The 20,451-nt window shown below is 38.7% G+C and overlaps 1 protein-coding gene across 5 annotated transcripts; it reads left to right on the forward strand.

The window, feature by feature from the left end:
• Positions 1-154: 154 nt before the first annotated feature.
• On the forward strand, positions 155-19,495 carry CENPN (centromere protein N). 5 transcript variants are annotated; one of them, XM_081273115.1, is made up of 12 exons: positions 155-294; positions 1,490-1,583; positions 3,039-3,219; positions 6,801-6,846; positions 9,662-9,721; positions 9,989-10,065; positions 11,701-11,874; positions 13,497-13,598; positions 14,889-14,952; positions 16,009-16,121; positions 18,448-18,574; positions 18,769-19,495. In XM_081273115.1, the coding sequence occupies exons 2-12, from the start codon at positions 1,576-1,578 to the stop codon at positions 18,849-18,851; spliced, it is 1,035 nt and encodes a 344-aa protein (XP_081129241.1). In that variant the 5' UTR covers positions 155-294; positions 1,490-1,575; the 3' UTR covers positions 18,852-19,495. The 5 variants fall into 5 exon arrangements, with proteins under 5 accessions (XP_081129241.1, XP_081129242.1, XP_081129243.1 ...); XM_081273116.1 differs by lacking the exon at positions 155-294 and adding an exon at positions 415-447; XM_081273117.1 differs by lacking the exon at positions 155-294 and adding an exon at positions 423-529.
• The last annotated feature ends 956 nt before the right edge of the window (positions 19,496-20,451 follow it).

Here is a 20,451-nt window from a genome sequence, read left to right on the forward strand (position 1 = left end):
CGTCGCGGCCCTCGCGGGCCTCCATGCCCCGGGCGCAGGACAAAATGTGCGCTCCAGGGGCGGAGCCTGCAGGCGGAGGGAACTGCCATTGGTGGGTTTGAAGGCGCCTCGGCGGGCACCGCTGCTAAGGGGACTGCTGGAGATGTGGATCTGTAAGACAGCCCTGGAGGCCTGAGATCGGGCCGGAGAGTGGTGAGAGCCTCGGATAAGCCAGACCCCAGACCACCAGGGAGCCTTTTCTGCGACTGACGCACGTCCGAAGGCCCTGGTTTGGCTCTGGGTCTTGGGCAAGAGGTGGGGCCTTTGGATTGGGCTGAGGTAGAAGAGGGCGGGTGACCTCACTTCCGCCCGCCGTGGGGCGGGACCTTGCGTGAAGCGCAAATCTGCTTTCAAGCCGCGCTGAGGTCACGTGGCGGAAGACGCTGTGTTCAGCTGTGGGTTTCTAAGGTGCCTGGAGTTGAGATTTTGTTTTGGTGTTTAGTTCCCCTTCGCTTCCGTCGTTTTGTTCACGCATTCTCGTCTTTCACACGTATGCGCTCTGCTGCAGCAGTGCATGTGTACAGGAATGTTACTTAGGATCTTTTTCTGATCTATTTATTCCACAAATACACCTTAAGTACCTGCTCTATGTCGAACACTGTGCGAAAAGCACTAGGAAGTAGACAGATTTTAAAGGTCGTTTTGCTGGTGAGATTGTGTGATCTTTTACCAGACTTCTTTAGAATGGCATTCTGCAAAATTGACCTAAGATTAAGAATCATCTGATGTGCTTCTTAAAAAATATTAAATCTCCAACCTTACTTACATGTGCCCTCCCCCAATTCTATTTAGTGGACCCCAGGCATCTTCATTTTTAAGAACCCTCCCAAGTGTTCCTAATAGGGGAAGCTGGTTTGATATTTCACTAACTGTTGAATCCAAATCCTTCCCAGGTTGTATCTCAGGCATGTTGTTTAGGGATAGTGTCTAGTTATTTGTTCCACAAGTATTTATCCCGTACATGTGAGAAGATTCTTGGACTGACTTGAATTACTGAATGGGCAGTAGCTGTTGTGCATTTTAATGTTATAGCTATGAATAAATAGGCATAGTGCCCTGGAGCATAATAAAATATCATAGGTACAATAAAACAATATGGTTAATTTCAGATAGTACTGTAAAGACAATAAGCAATGGAAATGGGGAAATAATTTTGATTGGGTCCTCAGAACAAGTCTGCGGATAAACCATCCAAGCTGAGACCTGATATTGTGATATGAATCTCAGATGTCCCCCAAAGGTCCACATGCTAAAGGCTTGGTTGCCAGCCTAAGGCACTGTTGGCAGGTGGTGAAATCTTCAGGAGCTGAGGCCTGGGGACTTCAAGGAAATTGGGCTGAGGTAGAAGAGGGTGGGAACTCCTGAAAGCAAGTTAGGTCATTGGGGGGGGGGGGGGGTCTTTACTGGGGGACTAGGATCCAGACACTCTCCCTCTCCATTTGCTTCCCAGCCTCCATGAGATGAAAAGATCTCTGGCAGACACTCCATGATGTCCTGTGCTGTCCCAGGTCCAGAGCCACGTGCCAAGCCCATGGAATGAAACCGTGAGCCAAAATGAATCTTTGCTTTTTATAAGTTGTTTATTTCAGGTATTTGTTACAGCAGAAGGAAGCTAACATACCTGATTTACAACAGGAAATCCCATGAATATGAGTGAATACAAAAAGAATCTTCTGGGCAGGGATAATTGCAGGTACAATGGCACATCACCAGAGGGGTCATTCTGTCTTGCAGGAACTAAGAGGCCTGTGTAGCTGGAACTCAGAAAGCTAAGAAAGCAAGGACCAGACAATACAGGACCTTAGAGATCATGGTGAACATTCTAGTCTTGACCTTAATGGAAGGTGGTCCTCTATCTAGACAAGTCAACAAGTTAGACTTTTGTTTTCATGGTCCTAATTCTGTCCACACTGTTCCTTGAAGTCCATAGGCCTCAAGACTTTTGCATTTGTTCTCTCATCCTAGAAGGTTCTTCCACTGCATGACTCACTCCCTGTCCTCCAAGGATTGCCTCAAATGTCATCACCTCTATATGGCCTAATTTTCTCTTTACTCACACCTCACTTTTCTATTTTCTTCAGAGAATTTTCCTCTTTTAACATATTTTGTGATTTTCCTGTTGTCTCTGTGCTCAGTAGAATGGATGTTCCATGGGTGTTTTTTTTTTTTTTTCCTGGCTAAAAATATAATTATCCCAATACTGAGAAATTCCTACCATACAGTGCTCAGAAATGGGTTACATGAGTCAGTGAATGAAAGAATGATTTACATATCCTTTCTATCAAAAGATCAGAGTACTCTAGCCAAGAAAGGAGCAATAGTGCTTTCTTAGTCTCTTTTGTGTTGCCATAACAAAATATCTGAGACTGCCTACTTTATAAAACAGAGAGGTTTGTTTAGCTCACAGTTTAGAGATTGAAAGTCCACCATAGGGTGGCCTCTGGTGAGAGCTACTTGGCTGCATCACAGCATGGTGGAAGGCTTCATGGCAGCATGTATTAGAGGAAAGCAACACATACAGAAGAGAGATCAGATGGCTAGAGAAGCAGCAAGAGAGCAAGTGGGGAAAGCCAGACTCACTTTAGAACAACACACTCTCAAGGGAACTCATCCAGTCTGAGACCTGACCTGTTGCCATGAGAAGACATTCATCATTTCTGAAGATGTTGGCCCAGTGACCAATGTACCTTACATTAGGCCTCCACCTCTTGAAGATTCACCAACTCTCATTACTATTACATTGGGGATCAAACTTGCAGGATATGAACCCGTGGGGAAGAAACCTATTTTTATAAAACTCTAAGGTATATTTAAATACTTTTTTTTAAAAGTTAAATCCTTTGTTTGCAGAGTGGCTGAAAGGGGGAAAACATTTGGATATTTGAGCTCCAAAGCAAAATCCTAGCTAGAAATATGATACTGAAAAACTCACGGTTTAGTTAAACTTTAATATTTGATTGGTACTTTGTTGTGCTCTTTTTGTTTCTGTTTTGTTGAAGTGCCAAAGAGATGGATGAGACTGTTGCTGAATTTATCAGGAGGACCATCTTGAAAATCCCCATGAATGAAATGATGACAATCTTAAAAGCCTGGGATTTTTTATCTGAAAACCAACTTCAGACCATAAACTTCCGGCAGAGAAAGGAATGTCTGGTTCAGGACTTGGTTGGGCTGTGTGAGGTAACAGTGTTTAAAAATCAGACTCAGGGCAGGGGCTGCAGCTTAACCATATAGCACTTGGCTGACCTGCAGGAAAAAAGGCTCAGCTTGAACAGCAGCATGCTGCTGCTTTCTTTCTTCCTTCCCTTAGAGTTGAAGAAACTGATTTTAAAACTTAAAAAGAATATTTACAAGTCATTAAGAAAGATTTATTATTTTGAAGCATAACTCTCCAAGGCCAGAAATAAAGGGAGACCCCAAGAGATAAGAGATGTCAACAAAATTTAGGATGCTGGAAAACAGAACAACAATATGAAAAATGAAAAGGTATTAGATCTAATGGATTTAGCAGTATATAAAAATTAATCAATATGTAAAAATTAATTATATTTCTCTATACCAGTAATAATAGTTGGATACTAGAATTCAAAAATACATGTGTATCTATGTTAGCATCAAAAAGTATGAAATATTTAGGGAAATATTTAACAAGATGTATAGGAATAAAAACAATTCCTACAAATAGGAATAGAAACAAACCTACAAAATATTGCTAAAATAAATTAAAGAAGCCCTAAATAAATGAGAGAAAGACTGTAAGTCAGAAAACTTGATATTGTTGTCAGTTTTCCCCTGATTATTCTGAGAATCCCTTGGAATCCCAATCAAAATTATGCAGGGGGGCTGGGATTGTGGCTCAGCAGTAGAGCACTCACCTAGCATGGGCGGGACCTGGGTTCGATCCTCAGCACCTTATTAAAAAAATAAAGGCATTGTGTTATGTCCATCTACACCTAAAAAATAAATATTTTTTAAAAATTATGCAGGCACTTTTATAGAAATTGTCAAGCTGATTCTGAAATCTGTATGTAAAAGCCGAAGACCCAGCATAGCTAAAATAGAAAAAGATAAAAGTTGGAGAGCTAAGACTACCCAAATTCAAGATGACTGACAAACTTTAAGTTGACACATTTTTGATCCTGTCCATGCTTCCCTCTACCCTCTCCCATTCTCCCCTCTCTACCTCCAGACCAGCCCCTTTTCCCAGTCCCTGAGCCATCCTCTTCTACTCTTAGGTCATCTTGTTTTTGTTGTTGTTGTTAACTGATTCTTTATAAAGATTCAAAGAGTAATTCTGTGGATCCGAAGGACAGATCTTACATCTGTACCTTGAATAGCATCAGTACAATGAAGCATCAGTACATATTAAATGATTATTTGGGATGAGGGATAATAACCAGCAGGCAAAGCTTGACTTTAGTGATCTAAAAGCCGAAATAATTATATGGCATTTTAAATCTCTCTCAATTCTGTATATTATACATTCATTGTGGTGTCATGACTCAATTACTTCATTGAAAAGATTCTCCCAACCCCCACCCCACAAAAAAAGACCGGGATCTAGTAATATGACCTATTAACTGAATAAAAACAAATTAATTCTTGGTCTAACAATTTGCAAATTTTTTCTAAAGTGGTGTTGTTTAACTTATATCTTTTACTAGTTATGTTTATGAAAAATTTAGACTAAAACATTGCCAAGAACTTTTAATTAAAGTACTATTGATCAGTTTAAAAAGAGTAATTCTGTGAAGAAGGGATAATCTTTTCAATAAATGGTGCTGCAGTAGTTGGATATTCATATATTTAAAAGAAAAAGGACTGAAGTTCTTTATATATATATATATATATTTGTGTATATAAATATATATACACTTCGAAATGGATCTAAGACCTGAACGTAATACCTAAAAATCTTAAAACGTAGTAGAAAACAGGAGAAAAATCTTTGTGTCATTAGACTAGTCAAAGATTTCTTAGGTACAATGCCAGAAACAATTCAAAAAGAAAAAAAGTTGACAGACTACATGTTCCCAAAATTAATGACTTTTTCTTTGAATAGTATTGTTAAAGATAAGCCCACAGACTGGTGGAAACTATTTTTGAAATCATCTGATAAAAGTCTGTATCTACAGCATATAAAAAAATTCTAAAAACTCCAGCTGGGTGTGTAGCTCAGTGTTAGAATACTTCTCCTGGCATCCATGAGGTCCTAGGTTTAGTCCCCAGCACTGCAGGAATAAAAAATTTCTCAGGACTCCATAATAAGAAAATGACCCAATTTTTTAAATGGGCAAAAGATTTAATTCAACACATACTGTCCCATGAAGACTCATGGATGGCAAATGAGCATATGAAAAGAAAAGATGTGCAAAGTCATTAATCTTTAGAAAAATGAAATTTAAAACCCTAAAATATCCCAACATATTGGAATTGCTAGAGTTTAAGGTTGATCATACTTCTATTGGTAGCTGATGTGTGGAGGAACTAGAACTGTCACACTGCTGGTGGGAGTACAAATGGTACAGCCACCGTGGAAATCAGTTTGGAAATTTCTTTAAAAGTTAAAGTGAATGCATACCGTGGATTATGCCATTCCACTCCTAGGCATTTATTTACTCAAGAAAAATGAAAACATGTCCACACAAATATATATACACTTATATAGCAGTGTTCATAATAGCCAAAATCTGGAAACAATTCAGATGTCCATCAGCAGATAAATAGATGAACAAATGATGATCAATCTATGCAGCAGAATACTAAGCAGTAAAAAAGAAATGAATCATTCATAGATGAACAAATATGGTTAGGTATCAAATCATTATGCTGAATAACAGCAGCCAGACAAAGCTGGGCACAGTGGCACACACCTGTAATCCCAGCTAGTCAGGAGGCTGGAGCAAGAGCATCACAAGTTTGAAACTAGCATGGGCAACTTAGTGAGACAAAGAATAAACAGAGCTGGGCATGGAATCTAGTGGTGGAGCCACTGGACTCGATCCCCAGTAACACACAGACGAGTACAGACATGTTAGAACTGGAGTCCATATGGAACTCCAGAAAATGCAAACAGATGTGTGGTGGCAAAGCAGATCAGTGGTGGTCTTAACCAGGGGTGGGAGTGAGAGGTGAGGACTGAGAAGGGTGGAAGGGGAGGATAAAAAAGACACCAAGAAAAAGGGCAAGGGGAGTAAAAAATATATATATATCAGGGGTTGGTGGATGTGTTCTCTGTCTAAATGGTGATGACATTTTTATGGGTATATTCATAAGTCCAAATTTACAAATTTTAAGCTTAAATATGTGCAGCTTAGTGTTATGTTAATTATACCTTAATAAAGTTGATTTTTAAAAATCCATGACACCAAAAATAAACGAACAAAAAGTCAAAAGTGATACGGAGGGGGTAGAGTTGTAGCTCAGTGATAGAGCGCTTGCCCAGCACGTGTAAGGCACTGGGTTCGATCCTCAGCACTATATACAAATAAATAAAAAATAAAGGCATTGTGTCCATCTCCAACTGAAAATATGTATTTTTTAAAAAAGTGATAGAGGATAAATTCTGGGAGAATAGCTGTTAAGTGCCTGGACTACAACCAGAATCAGGTTTGTCTGTTGGTGAACAGGAGAAAGTGGATGAGAGACAGGTGGTCAGTGGAGTGCGGAGGGCATGCTGAGTCTGTTCTAACTTGTCCTAAAGTGTGCTTTAAGGGGGTAGCACCAAGCCTGTCTCATTTCCTGTTTATCCTCTTTTCCAGGAGAAGTGTGCGAGTATAAACGATGCAGCCCTTCTAGACATCATTTGTAAGTTTTGATGATTTGTATTTACTCAGTTTTATCAGAGGCAACTGTGTACATATGGATGCAGATTCTAGAGTCAAGGGAACCTGGTGTCCAGTCCTAGCTCTGCCATTTACTTGTCTCGTACCCTTTTCCAAGTTGTATCACTTCTCTAAACCTCGACTTCTAAGTAAATGGAGCTGAGTAGTACCTACTTCAAGGATTGTTGTGAGAAATCAGTGAGAATGTGTGGGTTCCTGGCACAGAAACTGGCACATCATAAGCAAAAAATATTTGTTGGGCTTTATATTATTGTAGAATTTGAAAATGCATTTTTGAGAATTTGTTATTACACTGTAACTTCTCACCTTTCTGCCCTTCTATTTCTTGGATTTTGTTTTGAGAAATATGTTTTTGGTTTTGGTTTTGACTTTTTATCAATGTGGGGCCAAGAACGTGGACCACAGGGCCATATTCCTTGGGTTGGTTTCATGGCTCCATCACTGCCTCTCTGTGAGCACGGGGTTGGGGGTGGGGGTGGGGGGAAGTGGCTAACATTCCTGTGTCTCAGTATTTCTACTTGACAAATCTGAATAGCAATGATAATATCACATACGGTTGTAGTGAGGATTGCAAATAAGAGAGTGCACGACAAGTATTTAGAACAGGGCCTGGTATTTACTGGTTAGTTCTATGACAGGGAAGTATATCATATGTTATCTTTATTAACACTTTGCTCCAACTGTGACATAACTGAATCTATTTAAGAGTACTTGCCTCTGATTTTATTTGTCTCATTTCCAACAGTTGGATTCTAAGCCACAAATGTGTATCCACATAGTTCCCTTTTCTCGTGCATTTATTTAAATATTAAGCACTTACTGTGTACCAAGAAGTATGCTAGGCAGTGGTCAGCAGAACGGGTGACACTTCCTTAGATGCCTTAGTCAGTTGAAGAGAGAGGTTAAACAATTCACCAAAATACATACTAGGTTTATGAGAGCACAGTGGGACCCACTGTTCTGCAGGGGTTTAGGGAAACTTCCTGAGGTAACACTATTTAAGCTGTGATCCAAAGGATGAGTTAGCACTAACCAGGCAAAGGTAAGAAGGGAGGTTAAAGAGCAAGAGGGGAAAGGGTAGAAACAAGAGAAAGTATACCTAGGAGCAGAGAGAAGGTGGGTGGTAAAAGCTCAGTGCTACAGGAGAAGGGTCCAGCTGGGCTCAAGGGTTCAGGGAGGGGAGTCTGTTAATAAAAATTGAGAGGCCTTTGGCCTATTCTGTATCCTAAGAATAATTCAAAGTCTTTGAAGGATTATGAGCAGGAAAGAAGTAGTTACAGCACAGAGACCAGAGAGGATTGAGAGGGCCGGTGGGAGTCTTTTGGAGAGGTACAAATGAGAGGATTGTGGCCTGGGTGAAGTGGTAGGGAGGCGACAGAGGGTTTGGTGGGGCAAGGAATACCAGGATTCAAACTGAAGGGGCTTTCAGGCAGCCTGAGGGGGCGAGTGGAAGCACATATGTCTGCTCGTGAGACTAGAGGAGAAGCCTAGAAGTTTCACCCGCAGGTGGATAACATTTGTCACAGAAACCAAGGACTAGTCTAGCCTGTGTTCTCTTTCAATAAGAAATATTTTCCTTTGTATTTAAGTCCTTGCCATTCATTTCATGAACCTTTAGATACTGTTGTTTAATGGCATTAACAAATAATTTTTATTCCTATCGTTGCACCCACCTTATTTAGAGACCAACTAGCAGACCATCTCTATTGTGAACCACAGGACCAAGGAAGAGTGTACTAGAAGAAAAACAGACCTTAGGGTGCTATCTCTTGAGTAGGCACTACAGTGTACCTGTTTACCCTTGCTTTAGACAAAAGCAGGTCATCAGTGGGAATTGTTAGGCCCATTGCCATAATGGGAGGGGAAGGCGGGCAAGGGGATATCCAGGCACCAAAAGAGAATCGATGCTGAACCCAAGAAAAGGGGAGAAAAGCAAGTGCCAGAAGCACTGTAAGGTGGGGCCCAGGAGTGCTGGTGCCCACACCCCTCTGTGTGGGATGGAGGAAGCCTGGTCTGGGTTGACACAGGGAAGTCAGTGCAGGGGTGGTCTAGGGCTGAACATGCTAACTCTCTAGGTTATTTCCCAAGTTTGCACTCCTAAAGACTACCTTTTCACCTTCATCCCTTCCTTCTCAGATGCACACGGAAGGCTTTATGCCCCAGCGCTTAGATCTAGGACTAGAGTGTGAATGAGGCCCTCATTTCCATGAGAATCTAGCTGGGTAGACAAGTAGTATATAAATGAGTGCCTGAATATGTAATATCAGGTAGTATGAGTGCCTTGGAAGGAACAAGGCAGGGTGAGTCCGTTCCTCTGTCACACAGAGAAATTCTGCATTATGTGGAGTAGATTTGTGTGGGTATAATAAATGCTCTAAGAATAAGTGATGGAACCGAACTGTATTATCTAGGTTGGTTTGAATTGATAATTAGGATTTGTTTATGTTTAAATTAAATTTAATTGGGCTGGGGATGTGGCTCAAGGGGTAATGCACTCACCTGGCATGCAAGGGGCACTGGGTTCGATCCTCAGCACCACATAAAAATAAAATAAAGATGTTGAGTCCACCGAAAACTGAAAAATAAATATTAAAAATTCTCTCTCTCTCTCTTAAAAAAATTAAATTTAATCCATATAAAAGTTTATTTTGGATAAGAATCACTCAACTTGTGAATTACAATTTTTTTCCTTCAGTTATATTATTGAAAATATGTATTTATAAGCACATTAGTTCAAAGTCCTAAGATACAATATAAATAAGCCCTTCTTTTCTCAGATACTCAAGTACATCGGCACCAAAAAGTTTGGGATGTTTTTCAGATGAGTAAAGAACCAGGTAATATTTTCTATTTTAAATTGAACATTTGGGTTTGATAGCTTGACAATTTAAGATGAACAGCAGTGTGTCCTCTTAACTTTCTTTTGAAATGAGGAGACTGCTACACTTAACACCCGGTGGTGCCATGTCACGGATAGTGGAAGCCCCTGTGTGATCTGATCATTCTTGCTCTGAGTCTGCACAAGATGCTTAGCTTTGGGGTCCTTTGCAAATATTTTTTTTAATACATTGTAACTCCCTTAATTTTTCTTTTCACTTTGATAGATGAAGATGTTGACCTTTTTGACATGGAACAATTCAAACGTTCATTTAAGAAAATTCTTCAGAGAGCATTAAAAAATGTAAGCATAAAATTCAGTTTAATGACATCTCTGCTACTGTCTTGGGTTTTTTGGTTTTTTTTATTTGTAAGAAACTGAATTAGTCGTGTTCCACAATGTTTTACTCTGTATCAAAGACAAACACTTTAGGTAGTTTTTAAATTGCCCTCATCTGTGCATTCAGGGCCTGATGCTTCTTTCTCTGGAGCAGTGCCATCCAAAAGAACTGCAGTGATGAAATCTTCTCTGTCACCATTGTCCAGTACAGTAGCTAGTAGCTACACAAAGCTGCTAGGCACTCGAGATATGGCTACTATGGCTGAGCAACTGAACATTTCATCTTGTGAAACTTTAATGAATTTCCTTTAAATAATCCCACGTGTGGCTAATGGCTCTGTTACTGGTCAGCACAACTCTGGAGCACCCTTGATTTTACAGGCATTGTTGCTTTTGTAATGGGAAGCAAAGAAGCTCTCCAGAGTTAAGACCCCCTTCTATTCTAGCTGACAGAGGTCCACTGAGCTGCCAAGGGAGCCAACCAAGGTTTGCACCTCCACACCCAGGATGGGAGAACTCCTTGTCTCCTGCACCAAGGGGATTTGGGAAAGCAGCCAGATTCAAGGGGGCAGAGTTTGCTAGCACAGGGGCCACCATGTAACAACTTGTTTTTCCTGTAGTAAGATCTGCAAGAGAGGAACAGAGCAGGCAAGCCATGTGTATCTGTCGAGTTCCTCCTTTCCAGGCTCAGCCCAAGGGGAAGTTGACTAGGGCAAGCTGATGAACTGGGAGTGGGCTATTAAATTCCAGTCCAGCTGGTAATTTTATTTCCAAGTTTATTTATCTACACCTGAAAACCAAGTAGAACTTCCTATATTCTTGTCATTTAACATTCCTCCTTAAGTACTTTTTAGCTTCTGAGCTAAATGTGTAAGAGCCATTACTACATAGAAATCTTACTACCCAGCTTTATAGTGTGCACTAGGTCTGTGCTATCTCATTTGTAAAAATTGTCTTTATAAACCTTTATATGTGGAAGACCACTTTCGGGACAACTCCAAGAAATTATGGAAAAATTGCAATGTCAGGCTGGCATAAAGCTTAGTTGTAGAGCTTGCATGGTATGTATGAGTCCCTGGATTCTGTTCCCAGCACCACAACACCAAGGGAAGGAAGAAGGGAAAAAATTAAAATGTCATATCCTTATTGTAGGATTTTAAGAAATATTTTCTTTCACAAGACTTTGCAAGATATAAATGTGTCTTACTAAAACAATCAAAATGTTTTCCCAAGGATTCCCAAAATACTTTCATAAGTAGGGGAAAAATTACCAGGCCTCAAAAAAAAAAAAAAAAATCCACCCCCCCCCCCCACAGGAATGGGGATTGAACCCAAAGGCACTCTACCACTGACCTGTAGGTATGTATACCCAGCCTCTTTTTCAGATTTTAAGGCAATCTCACCAAATGGCTGAGGCAGGCCTCTGATTTAATCCTCCTGCCTCAGCCTCCCAAATCACTGGGACTTCAGGCATGCACCACTGTACCTGGTATCAACCTGCATGCCAAATTAGTAATATTATTTGCTCCTAAAAAAACATCTGTAGTTGGTGCCACATAAGATTTAACCAAGAAACTTAAGAAATCTTTTCTCAATAAGGTGACAATCAGCTTCAGAGATGCTGAGGAGAATGCAATCTGGATCCGAATTGCCTGGGGAACACAGTGTACAAAGCCGAACCAATACAAACCTACATATGTGGTGCATTACCCCCAGACTCCCTACGCCTTCACCTCCTCCAAGCTGAAGAGCATTATGCCCCTTCTGGGTCAGGTATGGAACAGATTACTATTAGCTGTAACCTTCTATTATCCTCATCTCAAAGTCTGTAAGGATTTAAACCACTCAATAAGCATTTGATATAGAATACTGCATTTAATTCCATTCTAAAATAAGGAGCAGAAAAGCATTTTTATCTACAAGTAGAAATGTGGCATCAGGTATTAGTTTGGAATTAAAGAAGAAATACATGCTTAATGTAAAAAACAAATACAATCAACACTAAAAAGTCTTTAAAACTTCAATACCCCCTTAATTCCCATTCATCCAAAATAACTTATTAGTTTTCTGTTTCATTTCAAAAGATGTTTTATTACAAAAGCCAGGGTGGTACATGTGGTTCTGTAATTTGTGTTCTAACTTAACAGAACATTTCCATATGGTTACATACAGTGATTTTTTTTTCTGATTGTACAATGTGTCTACTAAGGACCATTATTGACATTCATAATCATTGTCCCCACATTTTGTGCATAAGAAGATTGCTGTGACCTAAGATGCAGCTTTTGTCTAGAGCATCCCACTCTTTGTGGTTCTGCATTGCATATTATGGAGTTTTTCACATCTTTCCCCAAAATGAGCCACCCCTAAATTGGCCTGGCAACTGCTACTGCCCCTTTTAGCATTCATAACTACCATAGCACCTCCCATTGTTCTAGAGCTCCCACTTCATCTGGTTGGAAGGCAGCAACTCCATCATCCTGGCTGCTTCGTCTCCTTGTACACCTGAGTCTGGCAGAGCAAAGTGGAGTACTACCCACTAGACTGTCATGGAACACAAAAGCCGTAGGCAGTACAGGGTGTGTTGCCTGTCACTTAAGATCCTTGATGGTTTATTGGATAGCAGATGGACAGCTGCTTGCTTTTATTCCCTCTAACACTTAATTCTACTTTTTTACATTTGGGGTTTCTTCATTCAGGATACATAGTGGACAATCATCCACTTACAGCCAGGTGAGTGCACCCTGCTACAAGTAATTTAAATATCACCCCAAAGGATAATGTTCAGGGCTGGGGTTGTGGCTCAGTGGTAGAGCACTCGCCTTGCTCATGCGAGACCCTGGGTTCGATCCTCAGCACCATATAAAAATAAATAAAATAAAGGTATTGTGTCCAACTACAACTAAAAAATAAATATCTTAAAAAAAGGATAATGTTCATTCTTACTGTGTATCTTAAGACAAACTTATCTCTACCCTCTAGACCAGGTAAATTACCTTATTCAAGTAATTCTGTTTCAGTCTTCTAACTTGTTGTCCAAGTGACAGGAAGCTCTTGTAAACTGCATTTAATACACAGCTTTTTCTTCAGTGGTTCTCCTAAAATATTTTTATTTTTGCATGAGAATCTCTTGTAGCATTGGATGACTAATATTCTAAAACGTTTGAGTATTTTTCATTTTAAGTCTGAACAGGATAAATAGGATCACGTTTCTAAAACTGCCTGCCTGTATGAGAATCTTTAATGCCAGTGACCACATTTTTGTTTAAACTGACCATTTCTTTTCACTTTTTAGTGGAAACTGTTCACTGATTGTAGCCTCTATATTTAATCTTGACAAATATTATAAACACGGCAACAGTAATCCTAATAGCGTTGCTCATTTTCAATCCAAGGCACTGACAGTTGCTAGCAAACACCATCAGATTGTGAAAATGGATCTGAGAAGCCGACATCTGGACTCTCTCAAGGCTATTGTTTTTAAACAGTATGATCAGGTAAGCCAATCAGCAACTCCATTTTTAATGTTGAATCACATTAGAAACAGAATCAATGTGCAGGTGGGATTCCACCTGCAACAGATCACTTTAAATGAAATGGAGAACACTTTCAGTTAGTTAACGTGAACAAAAACAAAATAATTTCTCACTATCATCTTTTTATTTATTGTATAAATTTATTGTATCATGTTTTATGTCACTCATTTCTCATTGGAGTCTGTTAGATCGCAGTTTCCAAATCAGCCATTCTGATTAGAATTTATTTTCTCTTTAGAGTAACTTGATGCTGTCTTTTGAAGCTAAATATATTACTCTCATGCAAAATCGAAACATAATTTTTGTTTTACCAGTTAAGCAGGTGACATGGGTTGAAATTAAAGGGAAAGCATGGATTTATCGAGTCCCACGTTGATTTATTTGTTAAAATTATTTAAATATGTGGTTGTTCTTTAATGACAAAGATGGATCTGTCCTTACTCACAGGCTCTGGGATTTTCCTGTGTGTGTGGCAAATGTTTGCTGGTGTGTAGGGGGGTGGTCAATGCTCTATGTGTCTTTGAGTCCTTACAGATGTTATCTTTGTGTGTTCTCATCTGTTCTTGGTAGAAAGAAGTGATGGCTCTGCAAGTCTCTCTTTAAGGAAGAAAATCCAACGTGAAGAAGTGTAGAATTTTCTCTCCCAGCTGTCCTCCCTCCTCCCACCAAATTGATACCAATTGTTCTGTTATGACAGTTTGATTCCTAAGGAAATTCACATATTCGAATATTAATTATAAAAACAGTGGCTTCGGTAGGGAAAGATGGGAGAAGAGCTTCTAGAGATTCAGACTCACAGTAGGACAGTTATTTTCACAAATGGGATCTCGGTAAATTTGTTAGGGTTATGAAGAGAGTTGGAAAGCTAAAACGTCAGTGTCTCTGATTCCTTAGCTTCTGCACTCACACTGAAAATTGAGATTACAATGCAATGTAATATGGGAAATAAAAAACAAAACACAGAAAGATGGAAACAAGTCAGATCATACCTGTACTTCTTCCAAATTCACTTTTATGATCACAGATTACAGAGTTCCTCAAACAAGACAGCCAAGCTGTAGGCCCCACCTGATAATCTGCCAGCATCCTATATTAGGGGCAGTGCTTAGCTCAGCCAGGAAGTAGCCTCAGATGTCCTTTTGTTGAAAAAAAATAAAGATTTAGCATACATTCACATATTAAATCCAATTAATATCTGTACTTTAAGGTTTAAAATTAGATAAATATTCTTTATTTCTCCCCTCCCTCTAGACCTTTGAAAATCACAACTCTACAACACCTCTACAGGAAAGATGCCTGGGACTAGATGTAAATAGTATGTATGTTTTCATATGAAACTGAAATTTGGAAGTGCATTATTCCCTTTTCAGATTTTTGTTACTCAGTAATGACACATGTACTCAGATTCTGATTCAAAACTATTTATTGCTTTCAGAAAAACTGAAAATTAAATATTTGTTGAAAGAAGAAAGGCAAGCTACCATATGTCTCCTTATGAATTTCCTAGAATGATATCTAATAACAAAAACAACAGCTAACTAATAGTTGTTGAGCTTTTCTTTGGTGTCCAGCACAATAACAAGATGTTTATCTGTATTATTTCCTCAGTCTCCACAGTAGTTCCATCAACAAGTGCTGTTCATTGGGAAACTTGGGTTTCAGAACATCTTAGTAATTCCAGGCAAAGCACATAGGTAGGAAGTGGCAGAGCCAGACATAATCCCAGGCCTGAATGACTGTGAGCCCACAATCCCAGTGTACTGGTTTGAGAACGTCAGAGTAGTGACTGTACTGATACTTTTAGATGGCCTGTGTCTCCCTAGAAAACCTGACAGAAAAGAATATGTAGCTAATAAGGTAGACCCCGAAGTTCACAAAAGTGCCTGGTGTAATATGAAGTTTTAAAAATTGCTTACTTTCCCATCTCCTAAGCTATGGTGAATTAGTAATAAATAGAAACAATATAGCTGTTGCAAGCCAACATGTTTATAACTTTCCAGTGGCATAGGAAGTGCTGTTGATTTCATGTTAGCAAAAAAGCAGAATGCAAAACTGTATTTTATAATCCCGGCTTCAAAAAAATACACAGACACACACACACACAATCTTTTTATTCATTGTGAAAAGAGCTGGGCTAAAATATTAACTGTATTTATCTCTTGTTGGTAGAATTACTGGTATTTTAATTCTCTTTAATCGGCCTGTAATTTCCAAGTGTCCTACATAATAATTTATTACAATCAAGAAAAGGAACAGGCAACATTATTTTAAGTTATATGAATAGCTTGAAAAGTTAGGAATATAAAGAGGATACTATAAGGATGAAGTATATTCCTAATGGCTGTTTTAATTTAAAATCCTGCACCTACAGTGGATTCAAGGATCATTCATGAAAACAAGGTAGAAAACGAGAGAGTCCAAAGAATAACTCAAGAATCTTTTGGAGACTATCCTCAACCACAACTAGAATTTGCACAATATAAGGTAGGATGTTGCCATAAACATTACCTGCAACTTGTTGGCATTTTTTAAAGAGAAAAAAACCTTTTTAATGTGGAAAAAAACAAATTTAAATGTTTCATTTTCATTGATCACCTTAATTTTGTATAATAAATATAAGTTAAATAGATCTCTTTATTATAAGTTTCTGTGTTCATAAAGGAAACCTTTTGAAATTCTGTATTTGCCTATTCTCTTACATATTAATTCGGGTATGTATAACTGGCTCTGATCTCTATTGGGGGGACGAGGTTACACCTTCTAGCCCATCCACACCTAGAATAGTACTTGGCAAATTGGTGCTCATAAATACTTGTTAAAAAAAAGAAAGTGTTATCGCTTCTCGGCCTTTTGGCTAAGATCAAGTGTAGTATCTGTTCTTATCAGTTTAATATCTGATACGTCCTCTATCCGAGGACAATATATTAAATGGATTTTTGGAGCAGGGAGATGGAATAGGAGCTTGCTCCGTCCACTCCACGCATCGACCTGGTATTGCAGTACTTCCAGGAACAGTGCACAAAAAAAAAAAAAAAAAAAAAAAAAAAAAAAAAGAAAGTGAATAAACAACTCATTATATAGCCTTGCTGGCATTACATAGTGATACTGCAAATGTAGCTTATTCCAGAAGTGTGTTGCTACCTACCACAAGGGCCAGAGAGGGGATATAGGTGTTTAATGCAAGCCCATTGCCACCATTAGGAAAACTTAAAGGTTTCTATCATGATCACCCTATTCTGAGTCTATGTTCATATTCATATCACCTTCTGTGCTCCAAAAAAAATTATTTCTATTTGGCATTCTTGCAGCTGCAAGACACACTTAAAATCTGCTTTGAACCTACTCACTTAGGTCCAAAGCCTATTTGGTTTGATTTGTTTTTAGTGAGAGAACTTGATTGAAACTTTTCAAGTAGGGTTCCCTTAACGACAGGTTTTAACCAATGTCCTTTAAAGAGCTTGTAATCCAGGACAGTGGGGTTCTCAGTGTGAGGTCCCCAGACAGGCAGGATCAGTAATCCCTGGAAATGCATAAGTGGCGTAGATTCCTGGCACCATTCCACTTCTAGGTTAGGGGAGTCAGCAATTTGTTTTCACAAGCTCTCTACTGATTTTGCACATTAAAGCTGAAGAGCAGTTGGTCTAGGATATAAAGATTTGATTCACAAACTTCCTTTTGTACACATCTTAGAGCTCTAAAGTCTAAGTACACATTTATTCTCACATGCTACTAGTTTTTTTGTACCCTTTCTATTTTGAAAAACAGAAAATTGGCAGTAATACTACAGTGAACATCCATTTCTTCTTCATTTTAATTCATCAGTTGTTACATTTTGCCACACTTTCTATTCTGAACCATTTGAATTTGTTGCAGATATTATTCATCCCCCAAATATTTCAGATTATTATCTCTAAATACTAAAATACTAAAAATCACTTTAAGTTAAATGAATAGTTGAAATTTAAGTACCTATTGAAGTAGCAAAACTTAGATACTTATAATACAGAGTTTTGTTTTGTTTTTTGTTTTGTTTCTGTATGGTAGTGGTATTGAGGTTCAGTTTTTTTAAAGACTTCTTCCAGATCTCTTAGAAACATGCTGATAGAATTCTATAGTGTCTTGGATTTACATCAAAACAGTGCAGTGGGGGTGGGCAGTGGGGAATGGAAGATGGGATAACAGATGAAACCAGACTGGCCACAAGTTGATAATTGATTCAGCTGGGTCATGTGCACATGGGACCCATACTGTGCTTCTTACTTCTATACATGTTTTACATCTTCCTTAGTAAGAAATTGAAGTGTGTTGAAATGGTATATACAAAGGCAGCAGTAATTTTCCACTAAGAATTCAAACTGAAGGACGTGTGCAGGTGGAACCAAAGTGGAGCATTCCCTGTGCCGGGCCCTGTGCAGCTGTTATTCTGTGCTGGATGTCCTTAATCCTGCTGGGTGCTCGAATTTTTGCAGTTAGCAAAGTAAATGATCTCTCTCTCCATTAATTACTGTATTTCTTTCCTTTTTTTTTTTTTAATACGTGCTTTTATTTTTATTTATTTATTTTTAGAGAGAGAGAGAGAGTTATTTATTTATTTTAGTTTTCAGTGGACACAACATCTTTGTGTTTGTATGTGGTGCTGAGGATCGAACTCCGGGCCTCAGGCATGCCAGGCAAGCATGCTACCGCTTGAGCCACATCCCCAGCCCCTAATTACTGTATTTCTTGATGACAATAATTAAATATATAATCTGATTTCATACTTTTACCATTCTAATTGATAATTGTCATGTATAAATATATTTATTGATAGCTTGAAACGAAGTTCAAAAGTGACTTAAATGGGGGCATCTTGGCTGAGAGGAAAGAACCCCTCCGGTGCCTAATAAAATTCTCTAGCCCACATCTTTTGGAAGCATTGAAATCCTTAGCACCAGCTGGTGAGTGATCGATTTATTTTTATTTTACAGATTAGACCAATTAACAACAGACCTGCCTTTGATTTTTCTCTTATTGAATAATATTAATGGGGGAGAAATCATAATCCACCTTCTAATCTTGACCATTTTTAAAGTGACTTACATCTTTGCTCCTGTGATTATTATAACCTTTTTCTTTTTTATTTGTATTTCAGGTATTGCAGATGCACCACTTTCTCCACTGCTCACTTGCATACCAAACAAGGGGATGAATTATTTTAAAATCAGAGACAAATAAGCTGTATAAGGTTTTGTAAACCCAGGGGCTCCTTGGTGATGGTGTACAAGCATTCTAGTTAATGGCTAGATGGACAGCCTCTGGCAGTAATCTTTACTTTAGAAATTAATCCTTAGTATTGCTAATGTAGAAGTGTTCCTATAATTTTGGGACTGATTCTTTCCTTCTTGTGCCTCCTCTCCCACTTTTCCTGCTAAATATAGCAGTTGTGGGCATTTGAGAGGTCACAGGATATGTATTGGGCTCTGGATTGACCTTAGTAGCACAGAATGCTCTGAAGCCAAGCATATGGCACTGTGGTTGATCCTGTTGGCCTCATATATAGTGCCCTTTTCCCCACTCCTGCCTCTATTCAATCCTAGGGAGGACTAGTTCCTATTGTTCCTTTCTAGGGATCTTCTGTTAAGCCTTGAACACTTAAAAGGAACTATACCCAACTCAGAACTTCTAGAAGAATCATAAAATTAGTCCATTCAGAGAATAAAATTGGGTCTACTAATTGTTACTGGAGGAAGTTACATATCCAATGACTCATTTTTATAAAATAATTGTTTCATTGTAAATATGATACTTTTCATAATGCATTTTATCATACATGTAACATCCAAACTGACCATTATAATACTTATTTGTAAATAAAGATACTGAAAAACTGGTATATCACTTTTGATGAAAATCCTTCATGACATCACTGAATAACATACTCCTTTTTTTTTTTTTTTTTTGGTAGTGCTGGGGATTGAACCTGGGGCCTTGTACATGTGAGGCAAGCACTGTACCAACTGAGCTATATCCCTAGCCCCAAATAACATGCTTCTGTAATAGCATTTTAAAATCTAAATCTATTCCCTATCTTGTTCCAGAGAAGATTAATGTTACACAAACATTCTACAATTATAAAATTAAAAGGTGAGGAAATCTGGGCAGATGAGCATACAAGAAAGGAGAACAAAATATGAGTAAGCTAAGACTACTATATAAGAATGAATAAGTGACTCTCCAGTTGCAGGAAGGGTGAAAAGTTACCATGGAGTGCCAGTAGCCAAAAGGAGGAAAGGAAACACCAGTCTGTGAGTAAAGATGCTTAAAAACTGGACCATCTATTACTTTTGATAAAAGTAAAAAAAGGTTTAATATACAGAATATAAAAACAAAGTCAGAACTAAAGGAGACTAAATAATACTTTATAATGTCATTTTATTTAGGACATCTTAAATGGGAGAACGTAGCTTTTAGATGTAATTTAGAATTGTCAGATACTTCAGTCATCCCCAAGTGAGGCACCAAGTCTGTTGGGGTTTAATGATTCTAGTTTCCCTTTGGCCATAGTCATGGTTTAGGGCATCTTTCCCTGTGTGTGCATGCTAAGTAGGTATTCTGCCCAGTGCTTGAATGCCTGTGTTAGATCAGCAGAAGCCTAGATTCCTGGGTGATTTTCCCATGGGCTCACAGCTCTCCCTGGTGCATGGTTGGAATATGTATCTATAGTCTGAACAAGAAAGACACTAGTCATATTATCTACATACAGTGGAATCTCTTGAGACTGCTTTCTCTGGCCTTCTCAGACAGCCTCCTGCTTACGAAAGTGACAGTACTAAGG

Source organism: Spermophilus citellus (genome assembly GCF_964194105.1).
Source record: "Spermophilus citellus genome assembly, chromosome: 18".
Taxonomy (NCBI): domain Eukaryota; kingdom Metazoa; phylum Chordata; class Mammalia; order Rodentia; family Sciuridae; genus Spermophilus; species Spermophilus citellus.